The sequence below is a fragment of the Vicia villosa genome, linkage group LG6 (genome assembly GCF_029867415.1).
Source record: "Vicia villosa cultivar HV-30 ecotype Madison, WI linkage group LG6, Vvil1.0, whole genome shotgun sequence".
Taxonomy (NCBI): Eukaryota; Viridiplantae; Streptophyta; class Magnoliopsida; order Fabales; family Fabaceae; genus Vicia; species Vicia villosa.
The window spans coordinates 18,689,677-18,708,865 of NC_081185.1; the positions used below are offsets into that span (position 1 = coordinate 18,689,677).

The 19,189-nt window shown below is 28.7% G+C and overlaps 6 protein-coding genes across 6 annotated transcripts; all 6 read left to right on the top strand.

The window, feature by feature from the left end:
- The first annotated feature begins 3,591 nt into the window (after nt 1–3,591).
- LOC131613302 (uncharacterized) lies at nt 3,592–4,176 on the top strand. Its single transcript, XM_058884984.1, has one exon. The coding sequence runs from the start codon at nt 3,592–3,594 to the stop codon at nt 4,174–4,176; it is 585 nt and encodes a 194-aa protein (XP_058740967.1).
- A 1,881-nt stretch (nt 4,177–6,057) lies between these two features.
- LOC131613303 (uncharacterized) lies at nt 6,058–6,693 on the top strand. The gene has a single exon (XM_058884985.1). The coding sequence runs from the start codon at nt 6,058–6,060 to the stop codon at nt 6,691–6,693; it is 636 nt and encodes a 211-aa protein (XP_058740968.1).
- Nucleotides 6,694–8,573: 1,880 nt separating this feature from the next.
- Nucleotides 8,574–9,209, top strand: LOC131613304 (uncharacterized). Its single transcript, XM_058884986.1, has one exon. The coding sequence runs from the start codon at nt 8,574–8,576 to the stop codon at nt 9,207–9,209; it is 636 nt and encodes a 211-aa protein (XP_058740969.1).
- A 1,881-nt stretch (nt 9,210–11,090) lies between these two features.
- On the top strand, nt 11,091–11,726 carry LOC131613306 (uncharacterized). The gene has a single exon (XM_058884987.1). It carries the CDS (start codon nt 11,091–11,093, stop codon nt 11,724–11,726), a length of 636 nt encoding a protein of 211 aa, XP_058740970.1.
- A 1,881-nt stretch (nt 11,727–13,607) lies between these two features.
- Nucleotides 13,608–14,243, top strand: LOC131613307 (uncharacterized). Its single transcript, XM_058884988.1, has one exon. The coding sequence runs from the start codon at nt 13,608–13,610 to the stop codon at nt 14,241–14,243; it is 636 nt and encodes a 211-aa protein (XP_058740971.1).
- A 1,881-nt stretch (nt 14,244–16,124) lies between these two features.
- LOC131613308 (uncharacterized) lies at nt 16,125–16,760 on the top strand. Its single transcript, XM_058884989.1, has one exon. The coding sequence runs from the start codon at nt 16,125–16,127 to the stop codon at nt 16,758–16,760; it is 636 nt and encodes a 211-aa protein (XP_058740972.1).
- Nucleotides 16,761–19,189: the final 2,429 nt, after the last annotated feature.

Sequence of the window (19,189 nt, forward strand, 5' to 3'; positions counted from 1 at the left end):
AATATTTTTGGTTTTTTTAATGGTTGATTTTAATTATAATTAATGCATGATTAATTTAATTAAAATGAGAAAAAGATGGAAATAAAATTTAAACCTAAAAATTAAGTTTAAAATATGTTCAAAATGCTTGTCAATTGATTTTAAAACAAAACTAATTTTTTTGGAATTTTTGAAATTGTTTTGAAATTATTAAGTCAAATAATCATATAATTATTCAAATAATTACACAAATAATTAAAACTTAAAGAGAAAATTATTCTAAATATGTACAAAATTTGCCCATAATATATAAAATATTTTTCAAAGATATTAAAATAAAAATAGAAAATAAAATAAGGCTAGGATCATGTGTGATTAATCTGAGAGTTTATGATATGGGGAGTGTGTTTTGGTGCGTTGGATGGAGAATTAGTGGAGATCTATGGCTCAGATTGATGGACACATGGTACACGTGGATAGAGATGCAACATGTGATCATGCTGAATTTGAGAGTCCAACGTGGGACCCACGAAAGCTCACTGGCGAATGAAAGGGAGAGAAATTGCCATGCGTGCTGGTCAACTTTTCCACTCTACTATTCATCATCTTCTTCCTTGGTACCTGCGGATTTTCCTGCAAACTTACCTGCGGATTTTCTTTCAGATTTCCATGCTTTTAAAAACCTACAAAAACGGCTATGAACAAAAACAAGGGGCACCCAGGTCGACTTAAAATGACCTCCTGAACACGATGGTGGCATTAGTTTTGGCTAAAAACGCTTGTAACATGGTATTCGAATGTTCACATACTTGAAACTTCAAGAATGGTACATGTGTATTCTTACGTGGAAACTTGCATGTAAGTGTTCAAACCTTCCCTAAACCATGTTAGCAACTTGTTAGAAGTGTTAGTTGGCATTAAAACATGTTTGGTTGTGAGATTCGAAAATTAGAAAAAATGCATGAATATGTAACTTTCAAAGCATGAGTTTTATGGACATGTAGCCATGAGTAATGATCCCATCTTACAATATTAGATCCCAGGAGATGATTAGAGTGCTTAGTTTGTATTGATAATGGCTAAAAACCAAGAAATGAAAATTACAAAGTTATGATATTTTTGTGAAGTTTATGGCTATGCTCTTGCTATTTTCGTGTCTCTCTTGATTGATGAAGTATGCTAGCCTTTATATAAGCCAAGAGGTGCTTAAAAACTAAGCTAGAAGCATTGATTGCTTTGTTGAAACTTTGATTTTTAAATATTAAAAATATTTGAATATTTGACTAAGTCTTGCTCTTCTTCACTTCTCTTGCCTTGTACTTCATTTTGCTGCAGAAAATTGAAGATTCCTTGATGAGTCATGCTTAAGATTTAAGCTATGCATTATCCTTCCATTTTCCTTTTTCAATTTAATCTTAAGTATGATAAAATTAAATAAAAAATGGAACAAAAATGATGTGGGCATTGTCTTGGTCTTGGGAGGCCCATTATATCATGGTAGACATGTTTGGATCATGAAAACTTGGCCCCATTTGGAAAAAATACATTTTTGATCAATGTTGGTTTCATGCATTTTCCTAAAATTTAGCCAACTTCAACAAGGTGTAAATCCCTCAATATTTATCATATGAAGGAGATCTTTCACTTTTTGGAACCTCAAAGAGTCCTATAACCAATGTCTTTGGTCTCATGTCAAAATGATTTTCCATTCTCCTTGTGTGTCCTTTTGAAAAAGGTGTCTTTTTGTTGACTTTGAAAATGGCCTATAATGTCTTGGTTCATATTTTTCAAATGGTGAACCTAATGACCATGGGACCAATTGCATTTGAAAGATAATTGAATTTCCTTCAAAATGAGCTTTGGTTTGAATTTTTTGGATGAAGGATGAGAGAGTTATGACTAGTCAAAGTTCAGTTGACTTTTTAGGAGAAAACCCTAATTTTGAATCTTAGGGTTTTGTTGATTTTTGATCTTTCCTTGATGAATTATGATCATCCAATGATAAAATGATGAATCCTTTGACAAAATATGGATGTTGACAAAAAATTTCATTTTTGACTGTCTGTTGACTTTTTGGTCAAACGGGTCGTCTGTTGACTGTTTGAGCTGCTGACGGTGCGTCTGAGTGAATTGATGTTTGAAAATTTGTATGGTGGTACTTTGAGATATATGGAGGTCCATGAAATCCATTTGAGGTCTCAAAAACCTGTTTCTCCTGAAAAAACAATAAACCCTAATTAGGGACTGTTTGTGTAGGAGACAGTTAAGCGTACCTGATTTTTGTGCAGTGCTGAGTCTCTGCTAATCATGTGATATTCAGAAGACTTCTAGAACAAAAATCTTGGAGTATTGAATTGCAAAATATTGATTTGATTGATGGTACAAAACACGGAGAATTGCACTGTCAGCGGTTTGACTGTCAAATGACTGTTCAGGTATTAATGTAGCAGTTAGAGTGAAAAATCAACAGTCAAAGTTAATTTTCTTTTTTTGTTGTTGTTGTTTTTTTTTGTTTTTGTTAATGTTGAAAATTTATTTACATGACTTGTTAGAAAAACACAGACATAATAAATAAATAATATATACTGTATGCGAGCATAATTACCGATAATAACCCTGAAAAACATTTAATGCACAGAAAAATAAATATTTAACTGGCAGAAAACACACAAAATATTATCTGAATAATTAAGCAACAGTATGACAAATAGTACGACATTTAATACGGACAGTACAAATATTACATACTATAATGAACGGTACGACAAGTAAACGGTACATTAAGCAAATAAGAGATACGGCAAACTTTAAGAATGACGATTGATAACCCATGCTACAAACAATAACATGTAGATGATTGGGAGTGTCAACATCCCAGGTCCACATTTTTCCGGGCTATGTAGACAGAAGAAAGACATGACTATCACCACGACGGTGATGATCATAAGAAGACACGTCTCTATCCTCTTCGCCATTTTTGCCGGGGGATGCAGAGAGAATGAATATGAAGTAGAAGTTTGAGAGATGAGTTAGAATTTGATGTGAGATTTTATGGAAAAAATGAGAGGTATTTATAGAATGGAAAGAAGGATAGAGACGTTGGGGAATGAAGTGATTCCGTACAAAAGGAAAATTTGAGTGGAAGTAAGATTTGAAAGAAAGTGTATGATAATGTTGGGAAAAAGAGAGATGTATAGAATAAAGTTAGGATTTGATTTTTGAAAGAAAGAGATTTTGAAAATAATGGAATATAGTACAAAAGTTAGTGGGAAACAAAAGTTAGTAATAATTTACTTGTTACCAGTACAGTCTGAACCCCGGACTCTGAGCCTGCAAAAGATTTAGTTCTGTACCAATTGTGTCAGTATTTCTTATTTGTAAATAAATAGCGTGTGTGAAGTAATAAACAGTAACTGGCGTTTGCGTAAGAATAAATCCAACAGCGAGCCAAAATACCGTATAAGAATAATTCTTAAAACCAAGTATTCATAAATCAGGATATAAAAATCCAAGATTATACGAAACTCTTAATTTTTAGATTGAAGTTTTCTTGAAAAAAGATGCGGGCAAATTTTGGGGTATAACATAGTCTTAACTCAAGTGAGCTCTTTCATGGGCTTTGCTAAAGGGGTTTATACTCACAAAAAACACGCAAAACATCACCCATCAGCTCCAACTCCATCCCCTGTTCATTCACAATCTTCTTACTCTTTTGATTCTCTTGATTTGGATCATCATCACAAAAAACATCCTAGACATCACCCATCATTCCCATCCCCATCTCCTAGTCAATCAACCTATACCTCCTCTATTGATTCTATAGATTTAGATCGTCATCACAAGAGACATCATCGTCATCATCCATCAACCCCAATCCCTTCTCCTGTTCAGTCACCATCTTCCTTCCATATTGATTCCGTTGATCTAGACCATCATGGCAAGAAACATCATCATCATCATCCATCAGCCCCTATCCATTCCCCTATTCAGTCACCATCTTCTTTAATTAATGATTCCTTTGATGTGGATCATCACCACAAGAAACATCATCGCCACCACCCATCAGCCCCAACCCCTTCCCCAGTTCGATCACAATCTTCCTCCTCTATTGATTCTCTTGATTTGGATCGTCATCACAAAAAACCCAAGAAGCATCACCATCATCACCCACCAGCCCTAACCCCTTCCGCATTTTGATCGTCGTCTGCTTGAATTAGTGGAGACATTAAAGAGGATTAAATAATGAAAATTTCTATTCTATGTTTGATTTGTGAAAGAACTGCATATCAATAAAATCATGTTTATAAATTTACTCGTCTTTTGCTCTACTGCTCTTTATCCTTTTAGTTTTGAATCACATAAATGATTATTTTGTAATTTCAAATTTTTATGGTGACTATTTCTATTTTTATAAAGAAAGCAAAATACATCTATGTTTTTTCTTAAAGATGGTGATCTACAATAGAAATGAAATAACTCATTCCTATTTAGAGAAGATAATTTACATTGTTATATGCTTTTGTAATTTCTCTACGGGAGAAACAAAGTTTGATATTGATTTTATCGGCAAGCTATGAATTTCCACTTTAATCTTATTATACTTAGAAAAATATTGTCAGATCTTTTTCTGTGTCGCATGAATTTGGTACAAATATCTCAAAATATGAATATTTTTTTAAAATTTATTCTCACTACAAATAATAATATGGGATACATTTCCTATACTCGGAGAAGCTTAAAAGCCTATTTTATTCTCAACGTCTATTCTTTATAATATAAAGAAGAAGAAAAGAATTGACTACATATCTATTACTATTACTTTGGGCCAACCTTGAACTTGTAACTTTTATTATTAAAATTTTCTTAAGTAATATTTTATTCTTTTTTATAATGGAGTAATATTTATTTTTCAAAAGATACAAGCCAATCCCATTTTAAAACTAATATAACTTTAATTTTTAACCTAAAGTATCTCTTAATTATTAATGTTTTTTTTATTTGTAAAAATAAATTATTTTAGGATCACTATATAACTAGTTTTTTTATTATCGGCAATAACTTCAATTTTTTAAAAAGCATTTTAAGTGCGTCAAACATTCTCCACCAAAAATATTTTTGAAATAAATTATAATATTTAAAGTCTATATTTCCACCTAAAATTAAATATATTGGGACGGGTGAGGTAGCTCAACTATTAAGTGCTAGTTGAGTTAAATGAGTGTAAATTGTTGATCCAAAGTTCAATCTCTAACAGTAAATTTATTCATATTTGTATATTAATGTAAACAAGTTGTTGATATTTATAAATCAACAATTTTTTAAAAATTAAAATGTATTAAGATGTTATATATTATTGATATACATTTCTTCAAATTATTATTACTTTGACTCAATACTAAATATGTTTTGAATAATGGTAAAGTACATCAAAAATAGTATTTATTTTTTAAAAAAATGTGTTATAAAAAATAAAACAAAAATTATATATATTAAACTTATTAATAATATAATAATTAAAGTTTTTAAAAATTCAAATAAAGTTTCTCTTTTTTTTCTTTATAATATAATAATATATATCTATTTTAAAGTATTATGAATATATAAATGGTTTATAGGAATAAATGACAAAAAATGTATTACTATTATATATTAATACTCAATATGATTAAAAAAATTGTGTCTTTGGTCAGAATTATTAGAGAAACGTGACAATGTTATATAGAGAAAATAAATGGATTATTCAATGCTTCTAAAACAAAAACTATTTATTATTTATAGGTCAAAAGGGAGTATTTCTTAAAATATTCAAAGAATAAATATAACTTTTCTTAAAAATCGTCATCATACTGTAATGTTTATTTATTAATATCTTTCTTGAAACACTTTTAATAATTAAAAATAAAGTTTTCAACTAACCTATTTTAAAATTTCTAGACGTTTAGTTTTTTTGACCAGGTACATAGTGTATTTTGACACATATTCTTGACATAAGCTCCTATAAATAACATCTTTCAGGAGCTCACAACATATCAATATCGCTTCACCATCACTTTTGGTTATTGTATCTTGCATAGAGACATGGCCAAAATATTAATCTTAATAGTAGTCTTACTTCAAGTGAGCTCTTTCATGGGCTTTGCTAAAGGGGTTTATACTCACAAAAAACACGCAAAACATCACCCATCATCTCCAACTCCATCCCATGTTCATTCACAATCTTCTTACTCTTTTGATTCTCTTGATTTGGATCATCATCACAAAAAACATCCTAGACATCACCCATCATCCCCATCCCCTTCTCCTAGTCAATCAACCTATACCTCCTCTATTGATTCTATAGATTTAGATCGTCATCACAAGAGACATCATCGTCATCATCCATCAACCCCAAGCCCTTCTCCTGTTCAGTCACCATCTTCCTTCCATATTGATTCCGTTGATCTAGACCATCATGGCAAGAAACATCATCATCATCATCCATCAGCCCCTATCCATTCCCCTATTCAATCACCATCTTCTTTAATTAATGATTCCTTTGATGTGGATCATCACCACAAGAAACATCATCGCCACCACCCATCAGCCCCAACCCCTTCCCCAGTTCGACCACAATCTTCCTCCTCTATTGATTCTCTTGATTTGGATCGTCATCACAAAAAACCCAAGAAGCATCACCATCATCACCCACCAGCCCCAACCCCTTCCGCATTTTGATCATCGTCTGCTTGAATTAGTGGAGACATTAAAGAGGGTTAAATAATGAAAATTTCTATTCTATGTTTGAATTGTGAAAGAATTGCATATCAATAAAATCATGTTTATAAATTTACTCGTCTTTTGCTCTACTGCTCTTTATCCTTTTAGTTTTGAATCACATAAATGATTATTTTGTAATTTCAAATTTCTATGGTGACTATTTCTATTTTTATAAAGAAAGCAAAATACATCTATGTTTTTTCTTAAAGATGGTGATCTACAATAGAAATGAAATAACTCATTCCTATTTAGAGAAGATAATTTACATTGTTATATGCTTTTGTAATTTCTCTACAGGAGAAACAAAGTTTGATATTGATTTTATCGGCTAGCTATGAATTTCCACTTTAATCTTATTATACTTAGAAAAATATTGTCAGATCTTTTTCTGTGTCGCATGAATTTGGTACAAATATCTCAAAATATGAATATTTTTTTTAAATTTATTCTCACTACAAATAATAATATGGGATACATTTCCTATTCTCGGAGAAGCTTAAAAGCCTATTTTATTCTCAACGTCTATTCTTTATAATATAAAGAAGAAGAAAATAATTGACTACATATCTATTACTATTACTTTGGGCCAACCTTGAACTTGTAACTTTTATTATTAAAATTTTCTTAAGTAATATTTTATTCTTTTTTATAATGGAGTAATATTTATTTTTCAAAAGATACAAGCCAATCCCATTTTAAAACTAATATAACTCTAATTTTTAACCTAAAGTATCTCTTAATTATTAATGTTTTTTTATTTGTAAAAATAAATTATTTTAGGATCACTATATAACTAGTTTTTTTATTATCGGCAATAACTTCAATTTTTTTAAAAGCATTTTAAGTGCGTCGACCATTCTCCACCAAAAATATTTTTGAAATAAATTATAATATTTAAAGTCTATATTTCCACCTAAAATTAAATATATTGGGACGGGTGAGGTAGCTCAACTATTAAGTGCTAGTTGAGTTAAATGAGTGTAAATTGTTGATCCAAAGTTCAATCCCTAACTGTAAATTTATTCATATTTGTATATTAATGTAAACAAGTTGTTGATATTTATAAATCAACAATTTTTTAAAAATTAAAATGTATTAAGATGTTATATATTATTGATATACATTTCTTCAAATTATTATTACTTTGACTCAATACTAAATATGTTATGAATAATGGTAAAGTACATCAAAAATAGTATTTATTTTTAAAAAAAATGTGTTATAAAAAATAAAACAAAAATTATATATAATAAACTTATTAATAATATAATAATTAAAGTTTTTAAAAATTCAAATAAAGTTTCTCTTTTTTTTCTTTATAATATAATAATATATATCTATTTTAAAGTATTATGAATATATAAATGGTTTATAGGAATAAATGACAAAAAATGTATTACTATTATATATTAATACTCAATATGATTAAAAAAATTGTGTCTTTGGTCAGAATTATTAGAGAAACGTGACAATGTTATATAGAGAAAATAAATGGGTTATTCAATGCTTCTAAAACAAAAACTATTTATTATTTATAGGTCAAAAGGGAGTATTTCTTAAAATATTCAAAGAATAAATATAACTTTTCTTAAAAATCGTCATCATACTGTAATGTTTATTTATTAATATCTTTCTTGAAACACTTTTAATAATTAAAAATAAAGTTTTCAACTAACCTATTTTAAAATTTCTAGACGTTTAGTTTTTTTGACCAGGTACATAGTGTATTTTGACACATATTCTTGACATAAGCTCCTATAAATAACATCTTTCAGGAGCTCACAACATATCAATATCGCTTCACCATCACTTTTGGTTATTGTATCTTGCATAGAGACATGGCCAAAATATTAATCTTAATAGTAGTCTTAACTCAAGTGAGCTCTTTCATGGGCTTTGCTAAAGGGGTTTATACTCACAAAAAACACGCAAAACATCACCCATCAGCTCCAACTCCATCCCATGTTCATTCACAATCTTCTTACTCTTTTGATTCTCTTGATTTGGACCATCATCACAAAAAACATCCTAGACATCACCCATCATCCCCATCCCCTTCTCCTAGTCAATCAACCTATACCTCCTCTATTGATTCTATAGATTTAGATCGTCATCACAAGAGACATCATCGTCATCATCCATCAACCCCAATCCCTTCTCCTGTTCAGTCACCATCTTCCTTCCATATTGATTCCGTTGATCTAGACCATCATGGCAAGAAACATCATCATCATCATCCATCACGCCCTATCCATTCCCCTATTCAGTCACCATCTTCTTTAATTAATGATTCCTTTGATGTGGATCATCACCACAAGAAACATCATCGCCACCACCCATCAGCCCCAACCCCTTCCCCAGTTCGATCACAATCTTCCTCCTCTATTGATTCTCTTGATTTGGATCGTCATCACAAAAAACCCAAGAAGCATCACCATCATCACCCACCAGCCCTAACCCCTTCCGCATTTTGATCGTCGTCTGCTTGAATTAGTGGAGACATTAAAGAGGATTAAATAATGAAAATTTCTATTCTATGTTTGATTTGTGAAAGAACTGCATATCAATAAAATCATGTTTATAAATTTACTCGTCTTTTGCTCTACTGCTCTTTATCCTTTTAGTTTTGAATCACATAAATGATTATTTTGTAATTTCAAATTTTTATGGTGACTATTTCTATTTTTATAAAGAAAGCAAAATACATCTATGTTTTTTCTTAAAGATGGTGATCTACAATAGAAATGAAATAACTCATTCCTATTTAGAGAAGATAATTTACATTGTTATATGCTTTTGTAATTTCTCTACGGGAGAAACAAAGTTTGATATTGATTTTATCGGCAAGCTATGAATTTCCACTTTAATCTTATTATACTTAGAAAAATATTGTCAGATCTTTTTCTGTGTCGCATGAATTTGGTACAAATATCTCAAAATATGAATATTTTTTTAAAATTTATTCTCACTACAAATAATAATATGGGATACATTTCCTATATTCGGAGAAGCTTAAAAGCCTATTTTATTCTCAACGTCTATTCTTTATAATATAAAGAAGAAGAAAAGAATTGACTACATATCTATTACTATTACTTTGGGCCAACCTTGAACTTGTAACTTTTATTATTAAAATTTTCTTAAGTAATATTTTATTCTTTTTTATAATGGAGTAATATTTATTTTTCAAAAGATACAAGCCAATCCCATTTTAAAACTAATATAACTTTAATTTTTAACCTAAAGTATCTCTTAATTATTAATGTTTTTTTTATTTGTAAAAATAAATTATTTTAGGATCACTATATAACTAGTTTTTTTATTATCGGCAATAACTTCAATTTTTTAAAAAGCATTTTAAGTGCGTCAAACATTCTCCACCAAAAATATTTTTGAAATAAATTATAATATTTAAAGTCTATATTTCCACCTAAAATTAAATATATTGGGACGGGTGAGGTAGCTCAACTATTAAGTGCTAGTTGAGTTAAATGAGTGTAAATTGTTGATCCAAAGTTCAATCTCTAACAGTAAATTTATTCATATTTGTATATTAATGTAAACAAGTTGTTGATATTTATAAATCAACAATTTTTTAAAAATTAAAATGTATTAAGATGTTATATATTATTGATATACATTTCTTCAAATTATTATTACTTTGACTCAATACTAAATATGTTTTGAATAATGGTAAAGTACATCAAAAATAGTATTTATTTTTTAAAAAGATGTGTTATAAAAAATAAAACAAAAATTATATATATTAAACTTATTAATAATATAATAATTAAAGTTTTTAAAAATTCAAATAAAGTTTCTCTTTTTTTTCTTTATAATATAATAATATATATCTATTTTAAAGTATTATGAATATATAAATGGTTTATAGGAATAAATGACAAAAAATGTATTACTATTATATATTAATACTCAATATGATTAAAAAAATTGTGTCTTTGGTCAGAATTATTAGAGAAACGTGACAATGTTATATAGAGAAAATAAATGGGTTATTCAATGCTTCTAAAACAAAAACTATTTATTATTTATAGGTCAAAAGGGAGTATTTCTTAAAATATTCAAAGAATAAATATAACTTTTCTTAAAAATCGTCATCATACTGTAATGTTTATTTATTAATATCTTTCTTGAAACACTTTTAATAATTAAAAATAAAGTTTTCAACTAACCTATTTTAAAATTTCTAGACGTTTAGTTTTTTTGACCAGGTACATAGTGTATTTTGACACATATTCTTGACATAAGCTCCTATAAATAACATCTTTCAGGAGCTCACAACATATCAATATCGCTTCACCATCACTTTTGGTTATTGTATCTTGCATAGAGACATGGCCAAAATATTAATCTTAATAGTAGTCTTAACTCAAGTGAGCTCTTTCATGGGCTTTGCTAAAGGGGTTTATACTCACAAAAAACACGCAAAACATCACCCATCAGCTCCAACTCCATCCCATGTTCATTCACAATCTTCTTACTCTTTTGATTCTCTTGATTTGGACCATCATCACAAAAAACATCCTAGACATCACCCATCATCCCCATCCCCTTCTCCTAGTCAATCAACCTATACCTCCTCTATTGATTCTATAGATTTAGATCGTCATCACAAGAGACATCATCGTCATCATCCATCAACCCCAATCCCTTCTCCTGTTCAGTCACCATCTTCCTTCCATATTGATTCCGTTGATCTAGACCATCATGGCAAGAAACATCATCATCATCATCCATCACGCCCTATCCATTCCCCTATTCAGTCACCATCTTCTTTAATTAATGATTCCTTTGATGTGGATCATCACCACAAGAAACATCATCGCCACCACCCATCAGCCCCAACCCCTTCCCCAGTTCGATCACAATCTTCCTCCTCTATTGATTCTCTTGATTTGGATCGTCATCACAAAAAACCCAAGAAGCATCACCATCATCACCCACCAGCCCTAACCCCTTCCGCATTTTGATCGTCGTCTGCTTGAATTAGTGGAGACATTAAAGAGGATTAAATAATGAAAATTTCTATTCTATGTTTGATTTGTGAAAGAACTGCATATCAATAAAATCATGTTTATAAATTTACTCGTCTTTTGCTCTACTGCTCTTTATCCTTTTAGTTTTGAATCACATAAATGATTATTTTGTAATTTCAAATTTTTATGGTGACTATTTCTATTTTTATAAAGAAAGCAAAATACATCTATGTTTTTTCTTAAAGATGGTGATCTACAATAGAAATGAAATAACTCATTCCTATTTAGAGAAGATAATTTACATTGTTATATGCTTTTGTAATTTCTCTACGGGAGAAACAAAGTTTGATATTGATTTTATCGGCAAGCTATGAATTTCCACTTTAATCTTATTATACTTAGAAAAATATTGTCAGATCTTTTTCTGTGTCGCATGAATTTGGTACAAATATCTCAAAATATGAATATTTTTTTAAAATTTATTCTCACTACAAATAATAATATGGGATACATTTCCTATACTCGGAGAAGCTTAAAAGCCTATTTTATTCTCAACGTCTATTCTTTATAATATAAAGAAGAAGAAAAGAATTGACTACATATCTATTACTATTACTTTGGGCCAACCTTGAACTTGTAACTTTTATTATTAAAATTTTCTTAAGTAATATTTTATTCTTTTTTATAATGGAGTAATATTTATTTTTCAAAAGATACAAGCCAATCCCATTTTAAAACTAATATAACTTTAATTTTTAACCTAAAGTATCTCTTAATTATTAATGTTTTTTTTATTTGTAAAAATAAATTATTTTAGGATCACTATATAACTAGTTTTTTTATTATCGGCAATAACTTCAATTTTTTAAAAAGCATTTTAAGTGCGTCAAACATTCTCCACCAAAAATATTTTTGAAATAAATTATAATATTTAAAGTCTATATTTCCACCTAAAATTAAATATATTGGGACGGGTGAGGTAGCTCAACTATTAAGTGCTAGTTGAGTTAAATGAGTGTAAATTGTTGATCCAAAGTTCAATCTCTAACAGTAAATTTATTCATATTTGTATATTAATGTAAACAAGTTGTTGATATTTATAAATCAACAATTTTTTAAAAATTAAAATGTATTAAGATGTTATATATTATTGATATACATTTCTTCAAATTATTATTACTTTGACTCAATACTAAATATGTTTTGAATAATGGTAAAGTACATCAAAAATAGTATTTATTTTTTAAAAAGATGTGTTATAAAAAATAAAACAAAAATTATATATATTAAACTTATTAATAATATAATAATTAAAGTTTTTAAAAATTCAAATAAAGTTTCTCTTTTTTTTCTTTATAATATAATAATATATATCTATTTTAAAGTATTATGAATATATAAATGGTTTATAGGAATAAATGACAAAAAATGTATTACTATTATATATTAATACTCAATATGATTAAAAAAATTGTGTCTTTGGTCAGAATTATTAGAGAAACGTGACAATGTTATATAGAGAAAATAAATGGATTATTCAATGCTTCTAAAACAAAAACTATTTATTATTTATAGGTCAAAAGGGAGTATTTCTTAAAATATTCAAAGAATAAATATAACTTTTCTTAAAAATCGTCATCATACTGTAATGTTTATTTATTAATATCTTTCTTGAAACACTTTTAATAATTAAAAATAAAGTTTTCAACTAACCTATTTTAAAATTTCTAGACGTTTAGTTTTTTTGACCAGGTACATAGTGTATTTTGACACATATTCTTGACATAAGCTCCTATAAATAACATCTTTCAGGAGCTCACAACATATCAATATCGCTTCACCATCACTTTTGGTTATTGTATCTTGCATAGAGACATGGCCAAAATATTAATCTTAATAGTAGTCTTACTTCAAGTGAGCTCTTTCATGGGCTTTGCTAAAGGGGTTTATACTCACAAAAAACACGCAAAACATCACCCATCATCTCCAACTCCATCCCCTGTTCATTCACAATCTTCTTACTCTTTTGATTCTCTTGATTTGGACCATCATCACAAAAAACATCCTAGACATCACCCATCATCCCCATCCCCTTCTCCTAGTCAATCAACCTATACCTCCTCTATTGATTCTATAGATTTAGATCGTCATCACAAGAGACATCATCGTCATCATCCATCAACCCCAATCCCTTCTCCTGTTCAGTCACCATCTTCCTTCCATATTGATTCCGTTGATCTAGACCATCATGGCAAGAAACATCATCATCATCATCCATCACGCCCTATCCATTCCCCTATTCAGTCACCATCTTCTTTAATTAATGATTCCTTTGATGTGGATCATCACCACAAGAAACATCATCGCCACCACCCATCAGCCCCAACCCCTTCCCCAGTTCGATCACAATCTTCCTCCTCTATTGATTCTCTTGATTTGGATCGTCATCACAAAAAACCCAAGAAGCATCACCATCATCACCCACCAGCCCTAACCCCTTCCGCATTTTGATCGTCGTCTGCTTGAATTAGTGGAGACATTAAAGAGGATTAAATAATGAAAATTTCTATTCTATGTTTGATTTGTGAAAGAACTGCATATCAATAAAATCATGTTTATAAATTTACTCGTCTTTTGCTCTACTGCTCTTTATCCTTTTAGTTTTGAATCACATAAATGATTATTTTGTAATTTCAAATTTTTATGGTGACTATTTCTATTTTTATAAAGAAAGCAAAATACATCTATGTTTTTTCTTAAAGATGGTGATCTACAATAGAAATGAAATAACTCATTCCTATTTAGAGAAGATAATTTACATTGTTATATGCTTTTGTAATTTCTCTACGGGAGAAACAAAGTTTGATATTGATTTTATCGGCAAGCTATGAATTTCCACTTTAATCTTATTATACTTAGAAAAATATTGTCAGATCTTTTTCTGTGTCGCATGAATTTGGTACAAATATCTCAAAATATGAATATTTTTTTAAAATTTATTCTCACTACAAATAATAATATGGGATACATTTCCTATTCTCGGAGAAGCTTAAAAGCCTATTTTATTCTCAACGTCTATTCTTTATAATATAAAGAAGAAGAAAAGAATTGACTACATATCTATTACTATTACTTTGGGCCAACCTTGAACTTGTAACTTTTATTATTAAAATTTTCTTAAGTAATATTTTATTCTTTTTTATAATGGAGTAATATTTATTTTTCAAAAGATACAAGCCAATCCCATTTTAAAACTAATATAACTCTAATTTTTAACCTAAAGTATCTCTTAATTATTAATGTTTTTTTTATTTGTAAAAATAAATTATTTTAGGATCACTATATAACTAGTTTTTTTATTATCGGCAATAACTTCAATTTTTTTAAAAGCATTTTAAGTGCGTCAAACATTCTCCACCAAAAATATTTTTGAAATAAATTATAATATTTAAAGTCTATATTTCCACCTAAAATTAAATATATTGGGACGGGTGAGGTAGCTCAACTATTAAGTGCTAGTTGAGTTAAATGAGTGTAAATTGTTGATCCAAAGTTCAATCTCTAACTGTAAATTTATTCATATTTGTATATTAATGTAAACAAGTTGTTGATATTTATAAATCAACAATTTTTTAAAAATTAAAATGTATTAAGATGTTATATATTATTGATATACATTTCTTCAAATTATTATTACTTTGACTCAATACTAAATATGTTTTGAATAATGGTAAAGTACATCAAAAATAGTATTTATTTTTTAAAAAAATGTGTTATAAAAAATAAAACAAAAATTATATATATTAAACTTATTAATAATATAATAATTAAAGTTTTTAAAAATTCAAATAAAGTTTCTCTTTTTTTTCTTTATAATATAATAATATATATCTATTTTAAAGTATTATGAATATATAAATGGTTTATAGGAATAAATGACAAAAAATGTATTACTATTATATATTAATACTCAATATGATTAAAAAAATTGTGTCTTTGGTCAGAATTATTAGAGAAACGTGACAATGTTATATAGAGAAAATAAATGGATTATTCAATGCTTCTAAAACAAAAACTATTTATTATTTATAGGTCAAAAGGGAGTATTTCTTAAAATATTCAAAGAATAAATATAACTTTTCTTAAAAATCGTCATCATACTGTAATGTTTATTTATTAATATCTTTCTTGAAACACTTTTAATAATTAAAAATAAAGTTTTCAACTAACCTATTTTAAAATTTCTAGACGTTAAGTTTTTTTGACCAGGTACATAGTGTATTTTGACACATATTCTTGACATAAGCTCCTATAAATAACATCTTTCAGGAGCTCACAACATATCAATATCGCTTCACCATCACTTTTGGTTATTGTATCTTGCATAGAGACATGGCCAAAATATTAATCTTAATAGTAGTCTTACTTCAAGTGAGCTCTTTCATGGGCTTTGCTAAAGGGGTTTATACTCACAAAAAACACGCAAAACATCACCCATCATCTCCAACTCCATCCCCTGTTCATTCACAATCTTCTTACTCTTTTGATTCTCTTGATTTGGACCATCATCACAAAAAACATCCTAGACATCACCCATCATCCCCATCCCCTTCTCCTAGTCAATCAACCTATACCTCCTCTATTGATTCTATAGATTTAGATCGTCATCACAAGAGACATCATCGTCATCATCCATCAACCCCAAGCCCTTCTCCTGTTCAGTCACCATCTTCCTTCCATATTGATTCCGTTGATCTAGACCATCATGGCAAGAAACATCATCATCATCATCCATCAGCCCCTATCCATTCCCCTATTCAATCACCATCTTCTTTAATTAATGATTCCTTTGATGTGGATCATCACCACAAGAAACATCATCGCCACCACCCATCAGCCCCAACCCCTTCCCCAGTTCGATCACAGTCTTCCTCCTCTATTGATTCTCTTGATTTGGATCGTCATCACAAAAAACCCAAGAAGCATCACCATCATCACCCACCAGCCCCAACCCCTTCCGCATTTTGATCGTCGTCTGCTTGAATTAGTGGAGACATTAAAGAGGATTAAATAATGAAAATTTCTATTCTATGTTTGATTTGTGAAAGAATTGCATATCAATAAAATCATGTTTATAAATTTACTCGTCTTTTGCTCTACTGCTCTTTATCCTTTTAGTTTTGAATCACATAAATGATTATTTTGTAATTTCAAATTTCTATGGTGACTATTTCTATTTTTATAAAGAAAGCAAAATACATCTATGTTTTTTCTTAAAGATGGTGATCTACAATAGAAATGAAATAACTCATTCCTATTTAGAGAAGATAATTTACATTGTTATATGCTTTTGTAATTTCTCTACGGGAGAAACAAAGTTTGATATTGATTTTATCGGCAAGCTATGAATTTCCACTTTAATCTTATTATACTTAGAAAAATATTGTCAGATCTTTTTCTGTGTCGCATGAATTTGGTACAAATATCTCAAAATATGAATATTTTTTTTAAATTTATTCTCACTACAAATAATAATACGGGATACATTTCCTATTCTCGAAGAAGCTTAAAAGCCTATTTTATTCTCAACGTCTATTCTTTATAATATAAAGAAGAAGAAAAGAATTGACTACATATCTATTACTATTACTTTGGGCCAACCTTGAACTTGTAACTTTTATTATTAAAATTTTCTTAAGTAATATTTTATTCTTTTTTATAATGGAGTAATATTTATTTTTCAAAAGATACAAGCCAATCCCATTTTAAAACTAGTATAACTCTAATTTTTAACCAAAAGTATCTCTTAATTATTAATGTTTTTTTATTTGTAAAAATAAATTATTTTAGGATCACTATATAACTAGTTTTTTTATTATCGGCAATAACTTCAATTTTTTTAAAAGCATTTTAAGTTCGTCGAACATTCTCCACCAAAAATATTTTTGAAATAAATTATAATATTTAAAGTCTATATTTCCACCTAAAATTAAATATATTGGGACGGGTGAGGTAGCTCAACTATTAAGTGCTAGTTGAGTTAAATGAATGTAAATTGTTGATCCAAAGTTCAATCTCTAACTGTAAATTTATTCATTTTTGCATATTAATGTAAACAAGTTGTTGATATTTATAAATCAACAATTTTTTAAAAATTAAAATGTATTAAGATGTTATATATTATTGATATACATTTCTTCAAATTATTATTACTTTGACTCAATACTAAATATGTTTTGAATAATGGTAAAGTACATCAAAAATAGTATTTATTTTTTAAAAAAATGTGTTATAAAAAATAAAACAAAAATTATATATATTAAACTTATTAATAATATAATAATTAAAGTTTTTAAAAATTCAAATAAAGTTTCTCTTTTTTTTCTTTATAATATAATAATATATATCTATTTTAAAGTATTATGAATATATAAATGGTTTATAGGAATAAATGACAAAAAATGTATTACTATTATATATTAATACTCAATATGATTAAAAAAATTGTGTCTTTGGTCAGAATTATTAGAGAAACGTGACAATGTTATATAGAGAAAATAAATGGATTATTCAATGCTTCTAAAACAAAAACTATTTATTATTTATAGGTCAAAAGGGAGTATTTCTTAAAATATTCAAAGAATAAATATAACTTTTCTTAAAAATCGTCATCATACTGTAATGTTTATTTATTAATATCTTTCTTGAAACACTTTTAATAATTAAAAATAAAGTTTTCAACTAACCTATTTTAAAATTTCTAGACGTTAAGTTTTTTTGACCAGGTACATAGTGTATTTTGACACATATTCTTGACATAAGCTCCTATAAATAACATTTTTCAGGAGCTCACAACATATCAATATCGCTTCACCATCACTTTTGGTTATTGTATCTTGCATAGAGACATGGCCAAAATATTAATCTTAATAGTAGTCTTACTTCAAGTGAGCTCTTTCATGGGCTTTGCTAAAGGGGTTTATACTCACAAAAAACACGCAAAACATCACCCATCATCTCCAACTCCATCCCCTGTTCATTCACAATCTTCTTACTCTTTTGATTCTCTTGATTTGGACCATCATCACAAAAAACATCCTATACATCACCCATCATCCCCATCCCCTTCTCCTAGTCAATCAACCTATACCTCCTCTATTGATTCTATAGATTTAGATCGTCATCACAAGAGACATCATCGTCATCATCCATCAACCCCAAGCCCTTCTCCTGTTCAGTCACCATCTTCCTTCCATATTGATTCCCTTGATCTAGACCATCATGGCAAGAAACATCATCATCATCATCCATCAGCCCCTATCCATTCCCCTATTCAATCACCATCTTCTTTAATTAATGATTCCTTTGATGTGGATCATCACCACAAGAAACATCATCGCCACCACCCATCAGCCCCAACCCCTTCCCCAGTTCGATCACAGTCTTCCTCCTCTATT

Coding starts and splice junctions, on each gene's coding strand:
- LOC131613308 (XM_058884989.1), top strand. CDS start 16,125: ATGGCCAAAATATTAATCTTAATAGTAGTCTTACTTCAAGTGAGCTCT.
- LOC131613307 (XM_058884988.1), top strand. CDS start 13,608: ATGGCCAAAATATTAATCTTAATAGTAGTCTTACTTCAAGTGAGCTCT.
- LOC131613302 (XM_058884984.1), top strand. CDS start 3,592: ATGGGCTTTGCTAAAGGGGTTTATACTCACAAAAAACACGCAAAACAT.
- LOC131613306 (XM_058884987.1), top strand. CDS start 11,091: ATGGCCAAAATATTAATCTTAATAGTAGTCTTAACTCAAGTGAGCTCT.
- LOC131613304 (XM_058884986.1), top strand. CDS start 8,574: ATGGCCAAAATATTAATCTTAATAGTAGTCTTAACTCAAGTGAGCTCT.
- LOC131613303 (XM_058884985.1), top strand. CDS start 6,058: ATGGCCAAAATATTAATCTTAATAGTAGTCTTACTTCAAGTGAGCTCT.